The sequence below is a fragment of the Passer montanus genome, unplaced genomic scaffold (genome assembly GCF_014805655.1).
Source record: "Passer montanus isolate IOZ18808 unplaced genomic scaffold, ASM1480565v1 scaffold21, whole genome shotgun sequence".
In the NCBI taxonomy this organism is placed as follows: domain Eukaryota; kingdom Metazoa; phylum Chordata; class Aves; order Passeriformes; family Passeridae; genus Passer; species Passer montanus.
In genome coordinates, this window is record NW_024366703.1 from 13105832 (window position 1) to 13133534 (window position 27703).

Sequence of the window (27703 nt, forward strand, 5' to 3'; positions counted from 1 at the left end):
CGTAAGTAATAATTGTGCAGATCAGTGGCTATTTACAGTAGGCTCAGATTTTACTGTGATTTGCACAATGACACTTAACTTTGCCCCAAGGGATGTTATTCTACTTTACTGAAGTCTTTTGGTCAACATCAAATTGTTAATCTGATCAAATTTGAGACCAAAATGCCAATGCAATAATTCTGAATTATTACAGGATGTGTTCATCTTTTTGCCAGCTGATCAACCAGCGTATTTCTTGAATTCACTAACACATAATTCAAACATAGCAACTCACATTTCTTTAAAAGCACAAAAAGGCTTTTTTCATGGCTTGGTTTTGAATGTTTGAGCACATCAGAACTAAGGAGGAGTTTGCATTAATCTGCAACATGAGTATGAGGAGACCCAAGGAGAGAGAAAGGGATCACATTCCTTTTCTACAGCTGGTGCCAGTTTCTGCTGGGCCTGAGGGAGCAGCATCTCCCTTCTCTTGCTCTACTCCTGCTCCATCAGAAAAGGAAGATTAATTAAAATCCATATAGACACTCATGTTTGTAATCTCTGTTCCACCTTTCTCTCCACTCCAAATAAAAACTTAGCAGTTGTTTTGGATTTTTTAAGTAATGAATAACCAAACCTTCTTTGGTGACAGTCAGGTCACAGACGGTCACTTGGAAAATAGACAAAAATCCCCTTCTGTCCTAGAAAAATGTGCATTTTTCCTATTTTGTATACTTTGTGTCAGTTCAGGTGTGATAAAGACACTTTATTCATTTGCTCCCACTATTTACTCCTCCTCTGCAGCTGCAAACTTTCACAGATGCTTTGTTTCAAATTTCTCACCCCAAACAATCCAGTTATCAGTAGTTTTAAATAATGCAAAACATGCTTCTCCCCTGAAGATCCTTCCTTTAAGAGATGGCTTTAGATGATAAGCTACTGCAATAGAAGTGTTTAAAAAACATTGACACAATGCAAGAAAGTTGATAATTTAGCAAAACTATTTTATTAAAGCTTATTCTCATGATAAAATAATAGCCAACAAAATCATATTAGGCAGGTCTTCTGCAAATGTGTGTAGCTGCCACCTATTCAGATATCATTAAGTCAAGATATTCTTGTTTTCTGTGGTATTCTTTATTTTCAGCTATTTACAGTCAAGCATGAAGCAAAGATTACATCAGGAATGTAGTATTACAATTTCCCCTTGGAGATTCACTGCTTATTGTAAATAATGCCAGATAGGAATTCATGTTTTTCCTTCTTATCACTAAAATACAACTATTTTGCCCTTTTTCCATTCAGTATATTTAAAAATATTGCACTACATTTAATTTAACCTCTTACAATCATCATCATTAGCAACACTATGCGAGGAAAACGATACCCGGCTTTTCTTACCCACCGTGTTACAGGAGTCAATTTAAAACCATGAATGTGTGTTTTTGAAATCAGTAAATCAGTATTTGCATTGTTTTCACAGCTCCTTCATGTGCACCAGGGCTTAAATGAAGCACTTGGATATATTTGAAAACCTCTGTAGTAGTCTGTAAGAGCAAACACTGATGGCATTGAATGCAGATCACCACCAATGGTAAGCTGCTGAGAAAATGGAGTGGGGAAGTCTTAATATGCATCTCAAGCAAGTACAGGTTAAATAACTTTTAGACAAGAAGGGAAGCTCATTTTGTGCGATTATTTGCTAAAGCTTAATTTCAGAAGTGTGTCACATGCCTGTTTTAGCATGGATAGTTTTCCATACATCAACTAAGTAGTATCAACTGCCCAGAACTCACTAAAAAGTGCAAGTAGTTGCATGACTGGCAGTAACCATTTTGCTTAGAAGCACAAGCACACTGTCCCATGATGAAAACCATTGCTTCTTAATTTTTCCCATCACAAACTAAACCAAGAAGCAAATTTAAACGAGAGGTACATTACAGATGACCTCAAAAACTAAAGGAATTATTTTTACCATCTCAAACTCCACTCCCACAAAGGCTTTTTTTTTCTACTACCAGCAATACCAGTGATAATGATACAAGTACCTAGCACAGTACCTAAAATAAAGATGATATTTTATACAAAATTTCTATACACAGAAGATGAAACAATGTCTACAGGAAATAAATAAGAATGATGGCCTTAGCCAGGTGATGCTAAGATCCACAGTTTACACATAGCACAAGACCAGACAGATCTTTTCAAAAGCAGCTGGCTGAATTTCTTCCTCATCTCTACTGGACTCACAAATTGACTCAAATAAAACATGTTATATACACTATAAGACATTTTACTGACAAAGGTGATCCTTCTGCTCAGACTCTCTTCTGTCTGAGAAGCTGAATGCAACTCACCATGCTATGATTACTAAAAAGTGTTGAGAACATTAGTTACTTTGTATTTTGCACCTTAAGCTTTCCAAAATGATAGTCTGCAGCAAAATATTAACTTCTTTATATTACTTACACCATGATTACATGCTTTTTCACAGAAGGCAATGAAACCTCCAACTCTTGTGAAGAACAACTTTTCTTTATCAGGCTATCAGATAATACAACATCACAAACATATGATTTTGTCCTGGAAGGCAGCGAGCCTTTTACCTTGAAAATATTCCCAATTAAATTATTATGAGATACCAGTTTATACTTTGATATCTAACAATAGTCCAAAGTTCTAAAGAGGATTTTTTTTTTAGCATAGCATTACTATATTTCGTGTTAAATACAAACTACACAAAGTTCTTGTATTTAACAAAAACATGGAAAACAAATGATATGCAGTGATAACTTCAGTAAGTATTAATAACAGAGAAAATGAAAGACATTTTGTTTGCTTTCATGATATGTTTGGCAAAAAATACACAATACCTAGAAGACATACAATAAAACTGTGATCAACACTTAAAAGCCTGGCCCCTTGGTGACTTCTGAGTCAGTCATCAGCTTAGGCATGCAACAAGCTTATAATGTTTTCATCATACAATGGACACTAAACATTTTGAAAACCCTGCCTGTTTCCCATTGAAAACACTAGCTAAAAAAAAAATACAGAGAGGGGAAGTGGGGTCAAGTAATGCATTAAGGAAACCACACACATTGATGTGAAATGGTAAGGTTACATAATTAGAAAAAATAAAAATAAGTTATTAAAAATAAATTTCCAATATAAACCCCAAAGTGTAGTTTTAACCAGCTACTTGAACAAAATGATGGTGCTGTAGCTGGAGAAGAACCACTATTAGCAATTAACTGTGGAGAAGCAGGACACGCACATTATACCAGTGTTTTAATTTAATTTGTGTGTGTTTGGAGTTAAGTGCAAAGTATTCTTTTAGTCCATTCCTTCAAAGACTAAATATGTAAATATCAGTAAATATCAGATTGAGGTGGATCAATTGGTTCTTCTGATATGATGTTCAATGTTGGAGCCTCTGTCAGACTACCGTCTTCGCTATCCACTTCTTCTGCTATACTGGGCTCCTCAAAATCTTTAGTCTGTTTTTTGGATTGCCTCTCTAAGAACATGTTCTCCAGGGACTCTAGATCCTCAATGCCTGCCCTGTAGTGGATCATCAGCAGCGTGAGGGCCTGCAGTCTCTCACCCGACTTGGCCAGTGCAGCAGAAATCAGGGTTTTTTTCCTCACGTCGGTCGTCTCTTTTTCTTCTTTAACCAGCGAATTATTGTTTTCCAGCTCTTGGTCTATTTCATTCTGCAGCTTATCCAACATGAACTCCAATTTCTGAAAGCGCTCCTCTGTGGGTAAACTTCTGTAGAGGTCGCGGCCGATTTCCTTCACGGCGATGAAGACGCTGTCGTCGAGGCCGCCCTCCTTGCGGACCAGCTTGATGCCGGCGCCCGCGGCGCGCTTGGAGGGGCTGCTGGGCCCGCTCAGCTCCGTGTCGCTGCTCTCGTTGTCCGACGTGTTCGGGGTGTGCTTTGGCGAAGGCTCGGCCACGTCCGGGCCCTGCTCGGCCAGGCGGGGTTTGGGCACTTGCCGGAGGTTCAGCAGCCGCGTGCTCGTGTTGATGATGTGCCTGGTCAGACCGGTAGTTCTGTTGGCAGACTTGGCCTCAGAATCAACCCGAGGGGCTGCGGCTGCAGGAGCCTCCTGGCCCTCGGCCCTGCTGGCGCCCCCAGTTCGATCGAGCCGCTTTTCAGCTCCTACACAAAAGGGCATCTCAGTTAAACATTTTTCTTGACATTTTTTATGGCAAACGTAAGCACAGAACATGCACTGCGAAGCTGCTTTAGTCCACACTTTCTTTTTGCAGTAATCACACCAAGTTGGATTCTGAAACTGAGTATCTTGAAAGTTATGCCTGTTCTCTGTGAGAACTTGTCCCGAAAAAGGATCCTCTTTCTGAAGGGCACGAGCTTCTTCTTCTAAGTGATACTCTCTCTCTTTCTCCAGTACGCTTGAATCATCAACTTCACCTTCTTTTAAATATTTGAATTGTAAAGTTATATCACCGTAACAAAATTTTTCATTGAAACCTTTATGGGTTGTCAAACTCCGCAACGCTGTTCTGGTGACTGCTGCTTTAGGTGTAGGAGCACGCAGCTGAAATTTTCTAACAAATTCCATCGAGGATGTAGCTAGACAATCTAAAGCAATCTCTTCAAGTTTTATGCTTGCATATCCTAAGCAGATAAAACCACCTGCTTTGAAAGGGTCTCTGCACCACAGTGCAACATTAAGGTACTTATGGTATTTTTCTACTTCAAATAGACAGGAGGATGCTCTCGTCATCGGCCATCGGCCCTGACGGATTTTATAAGGAATTTCTGGTGACTCCCACGTTCGATGATCATCACTGTCTTTGCAACTACGTGCATTTTCTGTTAGTCCATCTTTTAATGTATCTTGCTTTGGTGCAGTTACTACTTTTGGTACTGCTGGGTCTTCTATCTGATCACTAACTTTAATTAGCTTCTCTGTAGATTTTTCTCCGTTACTTGCAGGTGGAGGTGGCCTCTCTGGTTTATCAGAACACACACTTGCAGTTTCTAACACAGTTTGGCTATCACTACTAGACAAAGCAGGCTTAATTTGGGGCCTAGGTGGCACAGGAGGCTTAGTACTAGATCCTTGTGACGGTTTACCTGATGGCTGTGGTGCATCCAAAACCTCAACAGGTTTAGGTGTTGCCACTTTAGCCCCATCTTTTTGTTGTGTTTTGGATGCTGCCTGGTAGTTTCCTAAATGCAGTTTTCGATTCAGAATGGGGGATATAGTTCCAAGAGGTTTAGCAGCAGCAAGAATTACTACCGACCGTTTGGGACTCGGAGATGTTGGCAGATCTTCTTTTTGGTCAGGTGTATCACAAGTTAAGTCTTCAAATTCTGAATCAAAATCTCTGCTATCAGTATCGGCTGCTAAACTATTCTGGTCATCCTCTGCCTGTGCCAAGAAAGCTGTGTCCTCCAATTGTCCAAATCCATCCTGCAGTGCTGAGCCATGCTGATTATACCCAACAGGCCTTTCATAAAAGACTAAAACTCTCTCCCCAGCTTGTCTAATCAGCTTCAATACTTGGACAGTTGATGTGATTTTAACACCTATTAAAAAAAAAAAAGACAAACATTATTAAGTTTTAATTATGATAATCATCTAAGTGACCAAAAATAGTCAACAAACGCATTGTTGCTCAGTAACAAAGGAAGTCAATTATGACAGAAGAGCTTAATTGAAATGTAACAGATGGATTCTCTCCATTTTATTCATAAAAATATGGAGCTGGAAAAAATAATTACATAAACGCTCCAGTTTGCTGCTCATAATAAAACTATAATCTTACACAGTAATGTTGATTTGATATGGAAACAATTTTAACCTTGCTCTTACTGTAAGTTTGGACTTTTCAGCAGTAGACATTTAACAAAGGACTCAAAAAAGATGAGTATCTTTAAACACAGTTATAATTATAACAGAAGCAGGCTAAAATGAAAATACTTCCAATATGTTAATGAAATATGGGAATAATGCTACATTATCAGTGTGGCTGGGGAGAGCTGAACCATCTTCCTGAGCAGAACTTTCAGAGCCATTTGATGTACCTCCAAATTACATGCAAGCTAAAATATCTTAATGAGCACACAGTCCAAATACAGTCATGCAGGGGATCATACAAAAATGACTTTTCCTTTGTTCTAAAGCAATCATCACCTATCCATTCAAAGGAACTGAAAACCCTTTTAAATTACTGAAGTATTGCAAATTGTCTAATTTATTTAGACAGTACCTAAGCAAAAGAACTCATTGTAGATTTTAAGCTCTGGTCTGTAAAACCTCTGTAAAAGGTTAAACTTCCTGCTAGCCCAGTCACATTAATGTTTTGGCTCGGTTTTTTATTGTTTTGTTTGTTCTGTTTTTAATGTTGTTGCCAAATGTTTATTCAAGCTTCTTTTGCCTTTTACCTAAGAAGGAGTAAATAAATGTGTAAGAAAATAAAACAAGCAAACAAAGACCTTAAGTGACCATAAATACATAAGTGTTTGTTAGTTTTTGAGTGCCAAGCACAACTTTAACTGAAAGGGAGACTGGCTGAACTGCACACACGACAAGACGACCCTCATTGTGAAAGCTGACATATCACTCACTGCCAATTGCCAGCAGTCTGTCTCCTCTCTGTAGATCAGCAGCTGCAGCAGGTGAGTTTGGAGTCACAGTTTCGATGACAACGTGCCCTGCATCCTCCTCCTTGGACTGCACAAGGCGCAGCGTGAGCCCAACGCTTTGCAGATTCCCTTTCACAAGTTCTGCCTGCAGAGAAAGAAGTGAAAAGTATCTCAGTAAAGCTGACTGCAAGCATTCATGGCTACTATCAATAATTTAAATAAAAATTAAATACAATTAAACCACTTTAATATTAAAAACAAATTATTATTTTTAAAATGCATTAGGATATCCATTGACTTCACCTAATTGATTAACTGTCTGCTAACTAATTTTACACCTTTGGAGATATTCATAGAAAGTCCCAACCCTAAATAAAACACTACTATTAAACACAACCTCATTATCCATTTTATTAGGAGCACTGCAGTCTAGGTATCACTTTGAATGTAGCTCATTTGTGTTATAAAACCTAACACTATGAGCAGCTTTCCAGTAGCCTGTGCAAAAGGGTGTTTGGAGTGACAAAACTCTTACATACTTACAGATTGCTTAAGTATACTTCGAACAAATCTCAATTAACAATAGCCTAAAAAGTTTCTTCAATGAGGCAAACCCTTTTCTCATACTTGTTGTGGGCAAGGGTCTATAGCTAGCTGGAGTGGACCCCAACAGCCCGGCAGAAAACATGGTATTTCACATACTTATCTTGAAAAAGAAATACAATTTAAATTTTAACTCAAATAACCTCAAATACCTTTTAAAAACAAACAAACAACCAAAAAAGGACAACTGAGGTGCAATCCCTGTAGCTGGCTTTCATATGACAGACCTAGGTAGGGATCAATTATTTACAGATCTCAGTGTCTGAGATCTTTGGCAAGTCTTTTCCTAATAAAAGCAGTCCTTAATGAATTTAACATTATCATTTTTTCTTCTAAAGCACATTCCTTTTAGACTATTTCAAATTACTGTCTACCATCATTCCATCAACAGATATTCTATTTGAAAGGAGAACTCATATGTTTCAGCTTCAAGGAAAGAAATTTAATTTGTTTTTTTTGATTCCCAAGAAGAGAGAGGCCAACAGTGTAGAAACCTCCACAGGAAATTTTATATTTGGTTTCAATTTACTGAGTTCAGGTAGACAGCCTTCTCCTCCAGCCTTCTGCATTTATTTTGTTGCTATTCAGCTGTGGATGTTTGAACTGTCTGAAGCTGAGCCTCCTCTTTGGAGGATGTGCTCATTTACTCAGTTTGTGCAATGGCTTTCCACAGATGGAAGTGGATTATTTAGCTCAGTCCATGGCTCTCCTTGGCTGCATGGCTGTCACTCCTTTCCCCCAGTCCTAACAGCACTGCATCCTTGGTTATTTTTTAATTGTAGTTCAGTTCTTTACAGAAATAAAAATGCTTTGCAGCTCAGCAGTTTGCTATAGAACAGCACTGAGTTTGAAGAAGCAGACTTGTGTTAACTTTCTAAGCTTTGACACTATTTTCTGCATTTCCCACAGGCACCTACTCTTTTTTCTCAAACTTCTATTGTTAATACCCAGTAATGTATGCAAGAACAACAAGACCAATATAAGCTTAATTGCAGTTCCAAGACTTTAAGGTTATTCCAGAATGAAACAAGTAAATAGTTGCCCACAGAAACAATCCTGATGGAGTTTTCAGGTTGATTTTTGTTCATTTATTTGTTTAAATGTCATCCTCATTTACACCAAAACTACTGTTACATAATTAAACTTCAAAAACTTTTAACAATAAACTACTAAGTGTTAAGAAACAAAGAAATATTAGAAATGTCTGTGGAAGAAGACAATTTTTTTTTCTTTTGCTTTAGCCCTTTATTTAAATGCAATATAGCTTTAAGCTAGCAATTCACAAATGTTGCAATGTGCTGTATGGAAACAACATGAACAATTACTGCAATTTCAAACAACACTAATTGAATATTTTAACTGTCAAAAACACAAATGACATGAATTTGCTTTGGCAGCACGCAAAGCTGCAACAAAAACAACATCCAAAGATCACAATAATATAACTGCACATTCTTATCAAACAATGAGGAAACCATTATTTCTGAGCTTTGCTCGGAGTCCAAGTACTCAAATCTCAGTTTTCCTATGACGGTTCCTTTGTAAGTCTCGCTCTAAGTGATTAAGCTCAAAAAATATTTCCAAATCATTGCGTTTGAATAGAAGAGGAACTATCATAATGAAGATCAGGAAGTAAACTCACATTTAAGGAATGCTGACAAACATGAAAATTACAAAGGGCTGAAAAACAAATTATAACCACTTTTCCCCCTAATTTCTGTTCGTGCACTGAAGTAGAAAGATGTTTAGTGAGAGAATTCCAGGAAAGAAATGGATGCTTAGAACAGTGAAAGGAAAAAAGAAAGCCCAACAAAAACCTCAAGATGGTTTTCCTTTTAACACCCTGTTATTCTGGCCATTTAATTATAGTCCTTTAGGAAGTCATCTATTTTGACTGTATATAGTTTCTTCTGAAAACTTACATTAGTTCTGTAGCTCAAAGCCCAGAACTGGAGCTCTTTAGCACGATGATTGAGAGTCAAGACCTGTCCAGGGTGAACATCCTGTTAGCTTTGCATGGCAGCACAAGAGACACTGCTGTGACATGTTCTCAACATCAGACAACTCCTGTCCACTCAGGGTCTGAGCAGAGCAGAAAAGCAGCCACCTACTGAAGGAAGGTGGCCACCACTACCCTGTCACAGGAGTTACCTCAGGCCAACCTACTCCTTTCTTCCACAGCTGTTATTTTCTCATCCATTCAAAGAATGGCCCAAAGTGATAAGATTTCTCCAGAAAGTCACGAAAGAGAATGTCAGGAGGAAGAGCTGGTGTTGCAACAAGTGACTTTTTGAAGAAAGGCAGAAATGACCACTTGGTACTTGCAATCTTGGCAAAGTGCATGATGGACAGATATGAAGAAAGGGCACAATTAGACAGTAAATAAGAACAAAAAAGTTACCAAAAGCTCTTTTTAAAAGCGCTTGTCAGTACAGACTCTGATGTTCTTGAGTTTTTCAATCCAAGGAGTCCTTTGAGCAGAACTACACAGTGGATGACTTAACAGTGAAAATATTCTGTAGTACAAAAACTAGAAACTCTTGAGGTGATCCCCAGCATTTCACCCGTCCCTCCTCCTCCAGGGAGAGACCACATGAAAGAAATGAGGGACAGCTGGGACCCAAGATATGTAGGTATCTCTGAACATTTGGCTCCCATGCAGGGACACAGCCTGCAGATTACAACATGTATGACTCACTGATGGCAAGGAGACTTCCCATATTCCAGCAGTATCTGATGGAAAGCTGTTTTTGGAAGAAGAGTTCCTTTGAACATAATAAGCAAAGTTCATCTCAACTTTTTATTAACTTTGGCACAGTCACAAGCTTTCTCATGAAGAAAAGTGGTTTTATTTATCAACCCAAACCAGATGAATGGTTTCCTTGATTATTCTTTCTGGCACCTGCAAGAAACACCACCCTATCTCAGGCCAAGATGAATGCAGGTGAAGACCATTTGGAGCTCTCAAAAATCCCCCAACAAGATCACACACAAACCCAAACATCTTTGTATACCCAGCACAGCTGCTTTATGCCTTTCTGTCTCCCCCTCAAATTAAGACTTGATAATAAATGTGAAGAGCCAAAGACCTATTGGAACACTAATCATGAGGAGGATGAATTTCAGTTAAATGACACAGAGCTTGGAAGAAAATTGCTAATAATGAAAGGACATTTATTATCAAGAAACTTTGCTGCAAGGGAGAAAAACTAACAGCTGCACCCAAGAGAAAGGGAAATTTGAACCAATTAGCTATATCATATTAAAGCAAGTTTATTTTAATTTGATCTAATTAATAGCTGTTTTACTAGTTCCTGCAAACCTCAGTAGTTATTTAAATAAGGAGCAAGACAAAGCAGATATTAGTACTTCATTGTCAGAGACAGGCATACATTCAATGTATTTTATATTGAAATAGTTAGAGCTAAACTGTACCACAGAGCTTAGAAAATGTATATTTTTAAAAAAAGGGGCAAACAATCCCCAGACTAATTATTAAATACTTGTTGAGATTAAGATGCAACAAAACAGGAATGACTATCTTGAAGAGAAAAAAAAAAGGCAGTATTTTCCTTAGTGTTTTATTATTAAAAAACCCCCCAAAGCCAACAATAAAACAAGAGAACACAAGATGTCCATTAACTTTAGAATTAATAGAACATTTTGATGTGGAGCTGTGAACACTTGGCTTTTACAGGACGAAGTGCAGAAGCATCAATTCCACAGCACAACCCCACTGCCACTTTCAGTTCAATAGTGGATGTGTGCTCTGGAAACACAATGCAGGAGAAAATCATCTTGTGTCTCAAGCTTCTCCTTGCCTCAGCCTTGTTGTTCTGAAAGCCCAGCACTGAATGTCAGTGAAAAGAAATTTTTCCAAACCTTTTCCAACATACCAGCACTGAACGTCATAGCTCCACAGTGATTAATCAGAAGTTTACAGCTTGCTAATATAATTTAAATGGCCAAATATTTACATGAATGTCAAAACACGATGCAGTTTTAATCTTCAAATGCTTAATGAAATTATCAGTCTGAAATAATTTACAAATACAATGGGATGATACATAAACATCCCTTTTACAGGCAACAAAAATGATGCCATCTCATTTACTATTTATTCCAAAACTATATATGAAGCTAGACTATTAATAAACATCCTTTTACAGGCAACAGAAAAATATGATGCCATCTCATTTACTATTTATTCCAAAACTATATATGAAGCTAGACTATTATTTGATTCAGAGGTAAGAATGCCACCAGCAATACTGTAGTCTCATAAGCAGAATCTAAATTTACATTAGATAGAGCACTTCCATTCAGAATTTCTAAGACAAGACATAATAAATAATGTCCATTAATAAACACAGAGATTACAACATCTAGGAAAGCATGTATAACAATCTCTGACCAGCAGTGCAACATCGTTCAGCTAAACTTCAAAAACTATTAGATGCATGCAAAAATAGAAAATAACAAAATTAAGCCTCAGCAGGATAACTGGAGCATAAGACTTTTGCTTTTAAACCAAGCTGCTTATTTTCAGGAACTAAAAAGGAAATACTTGTTTTTGTAAGCTTAATTTTACACTGTAAAATAATTTGTAATAGTCTAAATTTGCTTAACTATTTGTAAGCATTAACATCATAAGTCTTTACTAGAATTTAGTAAGCATGTCAGTCTTTTGAATAATTGCTAAGAAAAGCTTCATCACCCAAGCACAAATAAGAAATCTTTTTTACTGGCTTTACATCAACTAGAAGAATACTGGTTTTTAAAAATTGTTCATATTCCCCATCAGGGGTATGTAATGCACTCTATGTAGCAGAAACTGAACCCATGTCACTGCTGTATTACGGATAAAAATATTTCTTTTTGGCTGAACTATCAGAGGGGCCAAAGGAGATCTTAGGTATTCTCGCAAGGTATGGTCTAGTGCCTTTTGAGGAAAAAAGTGAAAATGTCTGTGAATGTCTGTAAAGTATTACATTCTCCCAGAAAACCCCGCATGCCGAGAGGAGAGGAAGGAATATTTCATGTCAAAATCCCCCAAAACATTAAAGTCCAAAACTGGGAAACAGTTTCTTCTCTTCAGAAGACTCAGTTCTTCGTATTATTGAAAAAACGTTTTTGGCAAACATCCTTAAAACATTGACTTTAGTATTATTGCTTTTTTCCACCCTATTACTGAATACAGTTATTATGTATGACCTGCACAGCAAAGAGGCTGTGAGATTATTTACAGGGGAGAGGAGGCACTGAAAGGAAACGCGTATCACCAAATTCACGATTTGCTCCTTAGAAACACTGGACACGAAGGAAATAAAATCATTTTCTTAAAATGTTCCAGGATGATTTCGATCTATGGTTTAGAAAAGGAGTAGATGTTTTTCTTCTCCTTGTGACACAGCCCTGAAGCCTGAAGAGAGCTTGTGGAAGTGTAGCACAAGCCTTTTCCACGGGGCACGGTAACCCCAGACGTGTTCCGATGCAAACCTGGACTAAGGAATCCACAATGACAGAAACATTTTCATTTCCCAGGCACTGAGAAAGCTCCCAGTTACAGAAAGAGATGTTTTCTGAGCATTCAAGAGCTACCCCTGTGTTCTTGGGATGCTTAAACAGCTCAGTAGTCAATGAAGTATGCCCTGATTATCAGTTCCACACTGCACTCACTGTTGTGTCTTACCCATGCACAGGTGCAATGATGCACAGGGGTGGATGTGCCTCCACCTCCAGATTTAACCTGTTTCCTTTAGTGGGTTCAGAAATGTTCAAACACACTGATAGAAGGTTTAAATAAAATAAAAAGCTGTAGTCATATTTATAGAATAACTACACTATAGAGTACAACAAACAGTGAAAAGGAAGGAAATAATCTCTGCAATCAAGTTAAATCTAGATAGAAAATTGACTTAAGTTCTTTTCCTCCCCACAAGGAAGAGGCATTAATTACAAATCACTCATTAGAAAAAAACTCATGGTAATGTAATGTAAAAGAGAATACATTGGCTACTTAAAACATCAGTATACACTACAGCTAGATGCAATATGCCATTCTCAGAAACCTTAGAAAAAAAACTCATGGTAATGTAATGTAATGTAAAAGAGAATACATTGGCTACTTAAAACATCAGTATACACTACAGCTATGATGCAATATGCCATTCTCAGAAACCAAAATATACTAGAAATCACATTTACAAACTTGGAAATTAATTTACTGATTTTAGATTTTCAAAAAATAATAAATAAAAAACTGCTTGAATAAAAATTGGATTAATTTTTTTCCATAATTGAATCTAAATCCTAAAATCTAAAATTGTTACTGTTCCACAATTTGTATCATGACCTCTATGACAATAACTAACATACTCTTCCTTGCTATAATCCTTCCTCCATACCAAAGATATACACATCTTCAGTATCATTCAACTGGAAATTTAAATGTATTTTTCTACCATCCCCAGGTTTACATTGATTCAGTTAATTTCAAGAAACATTTTTATTTTTTTAATATTTTGACAAAACTTATCAGATAAATATGTTGAATGAATATGTATTTCTCCTAGATATACAGAATGGTAGGTGAAAGAAGGGTGTGTGATTTTTTTTTTCCAAAATAACTAAATTTATTAATACATTTTAAAATTTAAATATATATACACATATATGTGTGTGTGTGAGAGTAGAATTTCCAAAAAGAAATTAAAAGGAAACTATCTGCTGCTTATAAAAAAAATTCCTGTTGAACAGCAATCCCAATTATTGTTTTTACACAATTCCTTTTACAGTCATAACTGAGCAACTGCTACAAAGACATTCCTAAACCCATTTTGCCTGAAAGATGTAATTTGATAATACTATTAAAACCTTAACATGAAAAACCAAAATAAGTTTGAAAAAGCTACTAAAATAGACTTTTACCATAAGGAGATCTCACCAATAAAAGAAAATTTCAACTACACGTTCATAATTTCTCTTTCTGTGCCACTTATTTGATAGCTAAACCATTCCTTACTTGCACCCAGCATTCACTGTAGTGTTTGTTGTGGGTTTGTGGAGCAGGCTGAACAAAATTTTAGACATATTCAAATTTTAGACAGTTTTAATTAATTGGTTTTTTGCGCAGCCTGGAGTTCTGCTTTTCTCCACTGCAGCTCTTCCTGTGTGCTGAAACCCCGTGAGTCAGGAAGGTTTCTCTGTACTCACAGCTGTCCTGAGCAGACTTCCACTTGCTTAATCCCCTAAAAAAGTTAACTTTTCACACTGCTCACCCTTCTCTCCAAAACCTCGGAACAGCACACTCTGTCCTGAATTTTCATCAGTGAAACAAAGGAATCAACCAACACTCAAAATCATCTTGAGACTAATTATTCACATATAATTGTTCTAGTACAACTATCAGAAAATATCTAGTGCAATATCAGAAAATAAGTTCTTCAGCTTCTTTCCTTTGCTTCAACACTACCCATTTTGTAATTTATGCATTTTTGACATATATTTGCATTCCATACCCTATCAGCTGGAGCAGCTTTATAGGACTGGTTACACCTTGGTGTCTCCTTGTGTGTTACTGAACGAATAGGCATCAACTGCTTTGTGGAATATTAGAAAAACTAGGTTTTTGATGACTATAAAACAGTGAAAAAAGGGAAGTGGGATGTTTACCTTTTGCTGTTAATCTCTGCAGCCTTGTGAACTGTGCATGGGGAGACACAACGATCTGAGATAAACACTGCATTTTTCCTGTTTGGTTTGTTTTACTTTTAGGAAGAAGTGTACTTATGGACAAAGGTCTTGATATTTTCTTACTAGTCACCCCAAATACCAAGCCAGTGGGGCTCATTTTCTGTTCTACATGATAACTCATAAAACCCCAAAAAATAAAAGTTTAAAAATATGATGATAATTTTGTTCTGAAATGAGTTACATATTGGGCCAAGATCATATTTAAAATAGCAATTCATTAACACCACAATATGGCAAATGTTGTGCACATGTCTGACTTCACCATCATAAACTACTTGTCTGAAAAGAAATGTGACGATTCATCGCAGGAAAATTAAACATCTGCATGTCTGCCTGATGAGCACTGAAAACTTTTTACATCAGCAAAATCCAGAACAGGCTTGTTACTGAACAGAATGAGGAGCTGTATCTTATCTTCCCAAATACTTCTGACACATTGCAGGTACTCTTGGGCTAAGCTACTCCTAAAAAATTGCACCTTCCAATTGCATGGTGAAGCAGGTTACACGACATGTAAAAAGCAAACTGTTTAGCAATTATCATGAATTGCTGGGACATTCTTACAGCAATTACAGGACTTGAATGGAGGAGATAAAGACAAGGCAGCAGAAAACCTGCATTTAACTTTGAAGTGTCAAAAGCAGGTAAAATAAAGGCCTTCAGTTTTAGGTGGAACTCTTCTTTGCAGAGCAATTTAGCACAAACACCAACATAGCTCATCTTTAAGTGCTCTTACTCACTGACATCCTTTTAGTCTTCATTAAACCCAACTTTGATGACTTCCTTCGGCTCTGAAAAAATAATTTTTTTTTCCTAATGTTATATAACCATATAAGCCTTTGATGGGAAAAAGGTTTCCTCCAATATTGCTTAAGCATTACTTGGTCATCATGTAAATATTTTGTGCAAAACTCAGGTACAATAATAAGAAATACTGAAATAATGTTACTAAGTTCATTAATAATATCATGTAAGACATCAAACCAATAAAAACTTTACCTTGTTATGAACCACTGCACTGCAAATTACAGATAAAGGAGATTGATGAGAACTGGTGAGTTTATGCACTGTGAATACATGCACATGAGACAGGGAAACCCAGGGGTTTGCTCATCTCTGAGATGGAAGCAAAAAAACTGAAAACATTCCAGTGTATGCATTAAAAGTAAACCAGTAATTATTTATATGTATCTTTGAAGTATCTAATTAATGGTGATATGACAGCTACCATTAATCTTCCTGCAATAAGCTCAAAATATTTGACTATCAGGTGAAGTTTTTTATAATGGACCCAACAGACACAGTGAAGAGTTTTCTCCAGACAGAGAAACTGCTTGGCAATTTTCACTATTGGACCCAGCAGCATTAACTACCTGAATACTGACACAGATATTGCCATCAAAACTAAAAATATGAAAAATTATTATCCACTGTGATTACAATAATATGCATTACAGATGCTAGCCTCCATGGAAATAATAGATACAATATAATTTATATGCACTAGAAAGCAGTAACTCTTTGATTTCAATAACGGGCTTTAAAAGTCACATTTTAAAGGGCTTAGAAGTTACTTTTCTGACAGAAAAGCTACACTTTCACAAGCAAAGCATTAAGACTGCAGTTAATACAAATTCCATCTCATCAATAACACAGCCAAAGCAACAGGGACCTCACATGCACCTAGAAGCTCCATAATCATACAATTTGAAATATCATAGAACTTAAAACAGTTTGTTTTTTCTGCACCGCAGAAGCACCATTTTCTTGGCCACTGATACATTTCTCATCAACATTAATGGCTAGATGGCTATTAAAGCAAAGCACGAGCCTGAACAATATCCTGTGTGACCCACTGAGTGTTCAGACTCCCACATTCCCACTGAACTAGCTAAGCCCAAAGGAACTAAAGCAGATGTAGTAAAATGATTCGTGATCTTAACAGCTCTTCAGAGATTAAATGGAAGACCCATCTGTATCAAAATGAAGTTCCTGCTGCATACAAGCCCCAACCCCACCCTTTGCCCAGTAGTAAAACCAGACTAACACTTTTCTGATATTCTATGTTACCATGGCCAGAAGAAATGAGGATTTATATTTAACTTATTCTGAATAATTGCTGCGAGAAGGCCAAGGCTTTGTATATAATAATTTTGCTGTACCTAGAAAGGCAGCCAAACCACACTGAGTTGTTTTCAATTAAATTCTGGACAAAACACTGCAGTATAAACACACAATTATACAATCAGTAAAGGTTTCCACGACCATACATCTATTTCTGGTTATTTTGTTGAACACATCACATCAAATCAATTTATTTATGGTTATAGGGCACAAGTCACTGGCAGGCAGTGAAACAGCAGCTCAATGTCACATCTAATTAGCAGCACCAAGGCAACAGCACACCTAGAAACCAGATTTTCATTCTGTTACCGACGACCACCACTTATAAAAATTGCCACAAGTATTAAACTGAAAATAACTTTACATCAACTCACTCAAACACTGACAATTCATTTTGCAAAAAAAAAAAAAAATCAATACCCAGCTCCATCTCCTCCTCACTTGAAAAACAATTCAGATTATTTTTTAATATACATAAATATCCATTCCCAATAGCTTCAAATAATGTTTTAGAAACAGAAGGTTAGCTGTAAATTGGAATGCACAGGTTAGCCAGCTTTGCAACCGAGCTTCTAAAAACGCTTCATGAAAAACCAAACATCTGAACTTTTCACAGAAGGGATCTTTGTCTGCAGCGTTCTCTCCACACAACCAGCGTGACCATAACTGTTTAATAAAAAGTAGGATTTCCTTTCCCTATAGTCAGCTATCTGAATGACAAGAAAGCAATTTCTGTAACTATGTCTTCTCCAGAAACCAATTTTAGACCTCTCTAACACTAAAGCATGTAAAAGAGCTAAAAAGGAATATTTTTCCAGAAACAGCTTATTGAGACTAAACCCAAAAAAAGATACAAGAGAAGCAGAACACTACCCATAGTAGAAGTAAAAGTTCATTCCTTTTGAACTTTTTTTTTTCCCCAATATCTTCTGGCTCATGGAAGTAATAGATACCATTTCCTCATCTCCCTTTTGTAAGGTAAGTGAAAGAATGAATAGGAAATTATGTCAAGCTTAAAAACTTCTTTTACTTCAGCACTCACTATAACTTCATACACTCTGGTTTTATGCTCTATTATTTTTAAATTAGCAACATATTCTATTGATAGTTGGTGAAATATATATGAAAAATACCCACAGGATTTCATAAAGCAACATCTTTCTACTTCTCTTTTCCCCTTCTCTCTTCTGTCACCAGAAACCCAGCTTGCTGGGGACTGTGACCAATTACCCTTTCCAAAGAATTCAGTATTGACTCATTAAATTGAAAATTGAACAAAGGATTAGTCAATACCGTACAAGGCTTGAGAAATAAATCTAACTTTAAAAAAAAGTCATACTGAAGAAGGTAGGAGTAATTCAGCTTACTTAATAACTTCAATGTCCCTTACTATAAAAGAAAAAGAAAATTGCGTCCAAGAAGTTGATGAAAACTTGTGAAGTAATTTGAATACTTGGTTCAGACCACGGTACTATACTTTTTTGATCATCACCATAAGGGCATTGGTGAAACAGCCCAAAAAAGGCAATGTTCATAAATGGCACATTCGACACTAAGTATTCCAAAGTCTGAGGCCTCTCTTTTATAGTGGTACTTGTAAAAATATTTCATTTAAAACCTACAGGCTTAAGACATTAGGACTCCACAGAAAAAAACAATGTGCAATGTGATGAATGATGAAATACCTTACAGTAAAAAGAAGAGTAAACCCAACAAAATTCCCAACAGCAAAGCTTCAGGATACAAAATTACAAATTTAATCATCAGCTTGCTCCCAAGGTTATACAGTCACTTTCCTCCCACTACAGTTCAGTATTTTTTATAACCTCTACAACACACTAAAAAAAAACCTACTGGTAAAATTATATTCAGTCAGGGTTTAGGGAGAAAAAATAAAGGGATAAAAATACTGTGTATATAAAGATGGGAAGGGAAAGGAGATTGGAGATGGAAAAAAAAAATCACATCTGGATTGAAGAACAAGTTACAGTTTGTAAATCCATGGCTGCACTATCATGGTAAAACACTTCTAATTTTCCCATTCCCATGACCTCTGATTAATAAAACTTAATTCACATTAACTACAAGAAACCAATGGATTTAACTTAAAATTGATAATTTTCAATTATTTGTGTACAGTGTTTCATTTTGGTAGAGACATCCACATATACATTGCAATATATTAAGAAAGGAATTCCCTTTTTTGCATGAAAAATAGAAAAAAAAAAGACAACTTGGGAGCTAAGAAAGCAGAACTATCAATGCTTTATTTTTTTACTTAGGAGTTCTACCAAAACAAAATCATAATCAATAAACATGTGCATTCAGCATGCACAGCTTGCCCTTCTTCATGAACTCCTAAAGTCCACAAAACCAGCCTGTGACTTACATACTTTCATACCATTTGATCAAGAACATTGCAAAGTAATTAAGCCTCGGGTAAATCTATACTGTTAAGTCAGAAAACATCAAAATTAACTATAATTTAGATGCTTTCAACAGAAACATAATTGATTTTTTGCCATTTTCATACAAGGACACATTTCTAAATTGAAACAGTATTTTGCATAGAAAGCAGTCCAAGGTTAAAAATGGCATGCAAGGATTATAATCTGAATATAATGATAATATAAACTAGTGAGTTGTTAATAATTACTGAAATTATTGAGTGAATAATTATTGAAAGAGCTAAGGTTTTGTTACACAGAGAGTGAAGTGCTTGCTACCATGGAGAATATCTGCTTTTTTTGCAGGCCCTGCTCCACGGCAGCTGCCAGAGCTGTGGTCACAGGGCAAACCCAGCCCTGGTGGGGACAAGTGGCAGTGGTGGCAACATCACCCATGCCCAAAGGTGAGTGGAGAGGGACAGGGTGGTCCCACAGCAGCACCTTGCACGCCCATGGCAGCAGGACCCTCCTGGCAGCCAGGCTGCCCTGCTGGGGAGGTGTCCCTGAGCAGGGGGCCCCGAGAGCCAACTCACCGCACAGAAACCCCGAGCTTTTCCCCTGGGCTTGCTGCAGCTCTCTGCAAAGCACCCACCAGGTTTTATAACCCAACATCTTTTTATTTCCCTTTCCCGCTGCTCTCCTCCGCCACCACAAACCCAGCTTGTGTGGGACTGCAGCCAGTCACCTTCCCCAAAGAACTCACAAGTCACTCATGGAACTGAAAATTCAACAAAGAATTTGTCAACACCCTACAATGCATGAGAAATAAATTCAACTTTAAAAAAAACCTCATAAAAGCAGCAAAGCTCTGAGGACACAGGGCCAATGACACTAACGAGGACTAGAGCCAAGCTAGGCCACCTTCTTGGTTTGTCTCTGTCTGGGTAAACAACATTTTCCCAACAGAAGTTCAAACTCTATTTTACAAATAACTGTGCTTTCTTAAAAAAAAGGCATTCTACAGGTATACAGACAATCAGAAATATCAAAAAAGGAGACACAGCTAAATTAATACAAAGATGAGTCTTTTCCAATGAGCAATGAGACACTTTGGAATGGATATCAAAGCTATGCCTGCAGATTTCAGTGACACTCAAATGACATACAAACCTTAAAGCAGCATGGCTAAAATATGATTTTTTGAAATTCTTAAATAAAAAAATTGCACTACTAACAACAACCAATTAAAAAAAAAATCTAGATAAGACCCCTAACCAACATTCACATTACAGAGTATTCAAGACAAATGGGAGCAATACTCAAAAAAAGGTTGTCTGCATCTACAGTGCACATTTTGCATATCAGCCACACTCTCTCTCTTATAGAAGACATTGCTTTAAATTATTTCTGATCAACTGATAGTTACTGGCTGCCTGCTCATTCAGCATCCTCAAATGCTATTCCTTCCTTAATAAACGTTATGTAGAAATGCACGATACCTATAGATTAATTAAAAGATGACTGTACACTTAAAGTTCATGACTTATTTGCAAAATTTTCACATTTCAGTAACAACAAATTAACCATTGCTCTCCTATTCTGGGCTTATGCTGCTGCCTCAAGAGAAATTTCACTTAAAAAAAAATTCAATCTCTTCTGTTGACAGTAGAAATTCATACTCCTGCACTTTGCATTTGTCAATACAGAACACTTGAAACTTACCTAGTAATCTGTAGAACTGCTAGACACCAATCATCAGGAAAACACGTTGCAAGAAAAAAAGAATCTAGCTTTTATAAGGAAGGATAATCTCTTTTCAGAAGCTAGTTGATAAAGTTAATAAAGTTACTCCCCAGTAAAATTCAAAAATAAAAAATAAGAAAGAGTGACAAGTTTCCATGTCAAAGATTTATTTCTGATATGGACAGAAGAGAAGAAAGAGAAAGGAATGTGCTTGCACCTCTCCCATTCTACCACTGCTTTGCTGAAAAGGAGTCCCAGGACAAAATCTGTCAAGACCCACACAACATCTTTCCTAATACTGTTCTTCCTGCAGCCACAGCAGCATTCCTTCAGTCTTTTCTATTGTAGATTTAAAATACCTACCTCAGCATTTGAAGAGTTATACACCAGTTTGAGGGTTTGGCAAAATCAAAAAAGAACCCTTTGCTCCACTAAATTATTTCTGAATGTGCAGAAAAGTGTGTATTATGTCCAGGACACATTTCCAGTGTCTTTATAAGTTACTGCTTCCATCTGTTAAAACAAATTCAGAAACAAATCTAATCTCTGTAGAAATAAATTTTTCCTTCTTAGTGAGAATCAGGTTCTTAATTTTCTGGTAAATTTCATTTATTTTCATTACAATTGCTAGATATGAGGGAATATTGCTTTAATGACCTGTCACAAAATCTGTTCCTCCCAGCAGCTATTTTTAAAGCTCGGGAATTAATTAGAACTCTTGGTTACCTCAGTCATATGCAACCAAGACTTTTGGTTCCTCATCCACTTCTACACATCAGTTGGCAAGAATCTGAATGCCTCTGCTCACAACAGCAGCCAAGAGTTTGCTCCTAGTTATTACAAACATTTTTAGAATACTCCCTATTTCAGATTCTCTTCCAATAGTGAAAGCTTCAAGAACTCCAGTGGAAATACAAATGTTTATCAAGATTGGCAAAAAACTTGTTTAAAAAATGAATTCTTTTCTCAAATATTGTTTTGCAAGGAGCAAAAATCCATCATAGATGTTCCCATGTTTTGGCTAAACACCCATTGTAGCCAAAATGAAGATGTTTAATATTACTTTCTCTCTCCAGCAGGTCTGTACCTCAGATGCAATATTGATGCAATTTAATTCAGAGTTTTTAGGCTAAAACTGCCTCCAGCCTGGAATGTCTGCTACACAAAGAAGTTTATTCCATTTGAAGCCATCCATACAGATATATTCTTAGGCTAGTCTGAAGACCAAATTAGTATTTTTGTGAATTATTTTTATTTATCTAGTTGAAATGAGATAGCTCTGCTGCCCTCCCCTCCCTATGTAACAGCATAGTCTGTCATGTATTTACCAAAAGTGAAAATACAATTTGAAGAAAAAATACTTTTTTATCAATGAGCACTGCCTGGCTGTGCTCAGGAAGAGGATCTGAGCCAGCTTGGCACTGACTTTGCTGGAGCTGGGACCAGATTACTTCCAGAGGTCCCTTCCATTCTAAATTACTGACTCCACTCAAACAGATACCTTGTCCAGATACCATTTTAATCTTCTTTTGGACTATATATATATTTATAAAGAAATGCTTGGAATCAAGCCGATTTTTCTGCTGAATGTTTCTGATCATACAACCACATATTTCCTGGGAGTTTCTCAAGCCTGTAAATAACATACATTAATCAGGCACTTAGCTAAATATTCACAGCTACTTTACTCCCATGAGCTGGCTTTGCTGGCAGTGTTATTCTTGCCCTATTGCCTCTGCTCTGTTTGTGCAGCAGAACTGGTGCAGGTATTTATCACTGCACATGGTGTCCTGCACCAAGCTGGCAGTCACTGTTTGCTCCTCCTCACTGCTGTGCACAGACACTGATTTCAGTTCGGGCCAGCCGTGTGCTCTTGGGGCAGAACTCCCCATGGTCTCCACCCCCTGTGCTTGGATTTGCATTAGGAAATGTTCCTGCACCTGGAACACACCAAGTGCATTTCCTGCACAGGAAGCTGTGGCAGCAGTGGTGCTGCTAATGCTAATCCTGATGTACATGTCCAAAGAGAGAACTTGATCTCCAGTCTATACAAAAGTCTTGAACCTAGAAATAGACTAATTGCCATATTGGTGCATTTCTAGAACAGACTGTACAGCTCAAACAGAGTTGGACTCCACATTTCACAGAAATATCATGTGTCTGAAGTGCAGTTTGTGACTGAAGCAAGTTATTTGTTGTACACTTAACTAGCCCAATGAAATCCTACTGTAAATGTGCACCTGATTTAAACCAGTGGAAATCACTGGTTTGAAAGAGGGACATTTAGAGTGGAGATGAGCCACATGTTTGGTTGCATTAGAAGTTCTGAACACTGTAATCCTATGGCCCCTTCACATGTAGCTCACATTGTTATGTAAAGTGATTGTTTTCAGTTTACAAGCTGCTGTACAAACTATTTCTCATATATTCCCACAGATGTATGATTTAACTACTGTGGAACCTAGAAACAGATTTCTGCAATTGCCCTCTAAGCATCGACTTTGTTATTTCTTGACTCTGCTGATGAACTTCGGGTGAGTCAATGCCAGTTTCTCAAGGGTCACTTATTGTATTTGCAAGTATCTACTTTTTTTTAATGCATGGTCAACTTGTTATCCATCAGACTTCCATATATATTCAATTGAAGTAGAGCAACTGATGTTTGTTATTTTATATATATATATAGACTGCATGTACTTATATGCACAACTTATACATAAAAAGTGCATGTGCATATTTATAATATATATACTTTTAGATGGCTTTTACAATTAAAAAAACCAATAAACAAAACAGACAAAAATATTTCTGCATATCTGGCTCAGGTTTCTAAGGAATTAGGCTTCTTTTCTTTCCTTCAGCCAAGGAAAACCTAAAGCTTTGATTAATATCAAATGGATCTGAGGGTGCACAGACATGATATTTGTTCCAAATTAAGCATCTAAAAATGGAAAGAGATGACACAAGTATAGATCTGAATGACTTTTGGTTAAAGTATCTGTGAAGACACTCATAGTTTATAAATTCTATTTATCTCACCCAAACTCTGACAGAGACAGCCTTTTACCAGATGGCATTAAGGGAAATGCTCCATCTCCTAATGATTATTTACTCCTGATCACTTCTGATCTGCAGGTGGCCTTTGCAGAGCACCACTCTGCTCCCTCTAACCTTAATACACCAGGTGACCTTTTAGTCATTTCATTTGTATGACGGGAATTGGCAATTCCAGGTTTGATCCCCAAGGCTTTTCCAGGACAATTGCTGCACTGCCCACTCACATTATTCTCTTATTGCTCTCTGCCACCATTACAGAGCTCTGGAAGAACATGCAGTGCACTTCTCTGGGGAAATTTTTGCTTATAAATTTTTTTTTAAATTATGGAAACCATTGGTCACCAATAAGAATCCCTTATCTTGCACTGATAATTATCTTAATATTTACTTTTGCCCACAAAGTGAGATTCCACTCCTGCTATTCTACACACATAGAACAGCCACAGTAACAGGTAACGCAGTAACCACAGATAACTGTGTAAATATACCACTGTTCTCATTCACTCTGTGTGGCATCCATGTCCTGAGCTCCACCAGACCTAAAAGAGACTTGTAAGACTGAGACAAACACCTAATTTCTGGTTCAGCTTGTGATTGAAGAGGGAGAAAGAAAGAAAAAAGATAAACAGTTGATTTGAGATAATGTTCAGTTAAATAATTACATTCTAGGAAGGCAAGATGTGACACATGTAACAACACTGCATTACCTTGAGTTCAAGAATCTGAACTACTTAAAGCATTTGACTTCATAAAAACAGTTACAGTACATTAGACTGTACTCAGAATAAGGAATTCCTCCCACAAAATTAAAGGCTTTCTTTGCAGTCACCCAGCACATTTTATACATGTATTTTGACACTCGAACCATAAAATTTAAAATTACTAGACATCAACTATTTGTGGTGCATGAAAATTCATTTCTATCCCATTGAAGGGCATCAAATACCTACATTAAAGAATGGTAGGTTTATTAGTTAAATAATTAATATAAATAATTACTTTACAGTTATTAATTAGGATTTTTTTTTAATCTCCAGTCCAAATTTCTTCCTGGTATGCAACCTGATGATGCTTTTTAAGCTAACGTAATTGTTAATTTAGCCAGTGTAAACAAAAAAATAAGAATCAGAATCAAGCAGCTGAGATTTCCTGTATGATCTTCCCAGTAGTTATTAATGCACTCCAAGTCCATAAACAGGTGAGATATTTATACTTGGAAGCAAGGACAATAACAGATTCCTGAAGGGCAGAAGTTAACATCAGCTGTTCTGTGACAACTACAAGCACTTGCCTATCCTTTGACAATCTGCAGAAACTCCAACATAATTTTCTCTTCCTTAACTGCAAGATGAACTTCCAGATGATGAACTGCTTGTGGCAGTAACGCTCAGACAAGTTCCCACTGAGCAACCTGCAGTCAGAAAAGAACAACTCTGCAACTCTGTCATGTCAAACCTGCACACATCTCACACAGATGCTGGGAGAGAACTGGTTTTAGGAGAGTTTGTGAGCACCAAATGCCACTACCTTGCTATTTCTTAACAAGATTTTTACTCACTGTCACGGGCCCCTTTCCCACAACTTTATACTCAGTCTCAGGCTTTCTCTCTGGAAAACATTTCTGTTCAGTAATTACACATTCAAGCACAGACTCCCCTTCTTCATTATTTTGGGATACATAACTATTCACCAGTGGAAGGAAAACAGCTGTCAACCTGCCCATCTTGATGAGATCTTGATTTGGTAGGGAAACACTGCAATATCACTAAAATCCATACACATGAGTAAATTAGCTCCAGTTACTACCTCCTTTGTAAGAGCAGCCTTTCAAACTGAAAGAAAAACTACGTTAGGAAAAGGCAAACCATTACAAGGTTATCAGAGAAAATATATTTTAAAATTAAACTGGAAAGCTAAAGAGGAAAACAAACTACAAACCAATGAGAATAGAACTAGCTTATTTTTCCAAAGGTGGCTGTGGATATCTGTGTTTAAGCAAGCCCCTTCCCTTCCGCTTCAGCCATGTGAGGCAGCCTCCAAGCTGCCAGCTCATCTGGCTGTGTAACTTTGCAATAGGATGTAATAAAATAATTGAAAAAGTCATTCCAGAAATACTGAATTACCCAGGAACCACTCTGTGTACTCTGGTCAATAAAACACTCTTATCTCTCTTACAATAAGCCATACTGTTTATACAAACACAGTTAGCTTTCATGCATCAGCCATCTATTTATTTAGCAAGATCAGCTATCACTGTAAATCATTTTCTTTGCAAATGAGAAAGACAGCTGCTGTAAAACCTACTTAAAACTCTTTACTGCATTCAGTATTTGGACCTGTTACAGAACAGGCAATAAGAACAGGAAAAAAAAAAAGGAATCACCAGCACCACACCTGGTGGGACTCTGAAACAGTCTTCACTTTTACAAGCATTTCTAAGGAAGAGGTATAATTTACTGTTTACTTAATAGTTACATTAAGTAAACAGTAAATTATACCTTTAAATATTAACCAGTACATTAAAAGTATGACAAGAAAAGCTTTCAATGACAGTCAAACTGCGTACCATCAGGATGATACATAAAATAGTCAACTGAAAGGTAACTCACAGAATCTGTACTACAGGTTGGCTAATCCATGAGTGAAAACACAGAAAAAAATGGGTTTCTTTTCAGATCAGCTGTGTAAAAATGAGAACAGAACTAATCCTGAGTAAGCCTGAAGTTTCATCTAGCTTTTGTCCTGGAACAGTCAAACAGAAAAGTCTTACTAAGGACAATTCACACAACATAACAACTAAAAGGCTGGAGCCTCTTTCATGACTGATGAATCAGGAGGTCACTGCCACATTTTCAGAGGTCAATGCCTTGCAAAATATCAGCTTAGAAAACCTCAGCTGGATAGACAGTATCACCAATGGCATCTGAATACAACTTGGCTACAAAATCGAATGGAGATTTCAGCTGGAATTAGGTGGCATCAAATCAAACTTATTTCACTATACAAGACAAGTAGCAGAAGAGCTCCTCCTAAATCCAAGGACCAGGAATCAGTCTTACTGGCAACTCAGAGTAAGAGCTGGGGATGGGGAAGTGCAAGAACACAGAGAGCACTAAGCATTGCTCAGCACAGCTTCTTCTCACTCAAGTTATTTTATCCATTAATCTTTTCATCTACTACTCTAAATTTGAAACTCAGCAAGTCAGATTTGTTGCATGCAGTCAGCGTCTGTAGGACTCTAGGGAAAATCACAATGTCAAATTTGGACATAGGGAGAAAAAGGTGCAGGGAAGGGAAGCCCCAGGCTTGGATGCACATTCTGTTCCAGGTCAGGCTGCGACTGGAATAATGGCATTGAGCTCTAAAGAACTGTCTGAATACACACTGAAATAAACCCCTCTATCAGTGGGGTTTTGGTGGGGTTTTTTAA

The 27703-nt window shown here is 37.1% G+C and overlaps 1 protein-coding gene across 1 annotated transcript in view; it reads right to left on the reverse strand.

Annotated features, from left to right (window-relative positions):
- Window positions 1–962: 962 nt before the first annotated feature.
- PDZD8 (PDZ domain containing 8) overlaps window positions 963–27703 on the reverse strand; it is a 53411-nt gene continuing 26670 nt past the window's right edge. Inside the window, exons 4-5 of the mRNA XM_039709112.1 lie at window positions 6587–6749; window positions 963–5545 (exon numbers count right to left, since the gene is read on the reverse strand). Coding sequence (XP_039565046.1) covers window positions 3351–5545; window positions 6587–6749 — 2358 coding nt within the window. The 3' untranslated portion in view covers window positions 963–3350. The remainder of the gene's footprint in view (window positions 5546–6586; window positions 6750–27703) is intronic.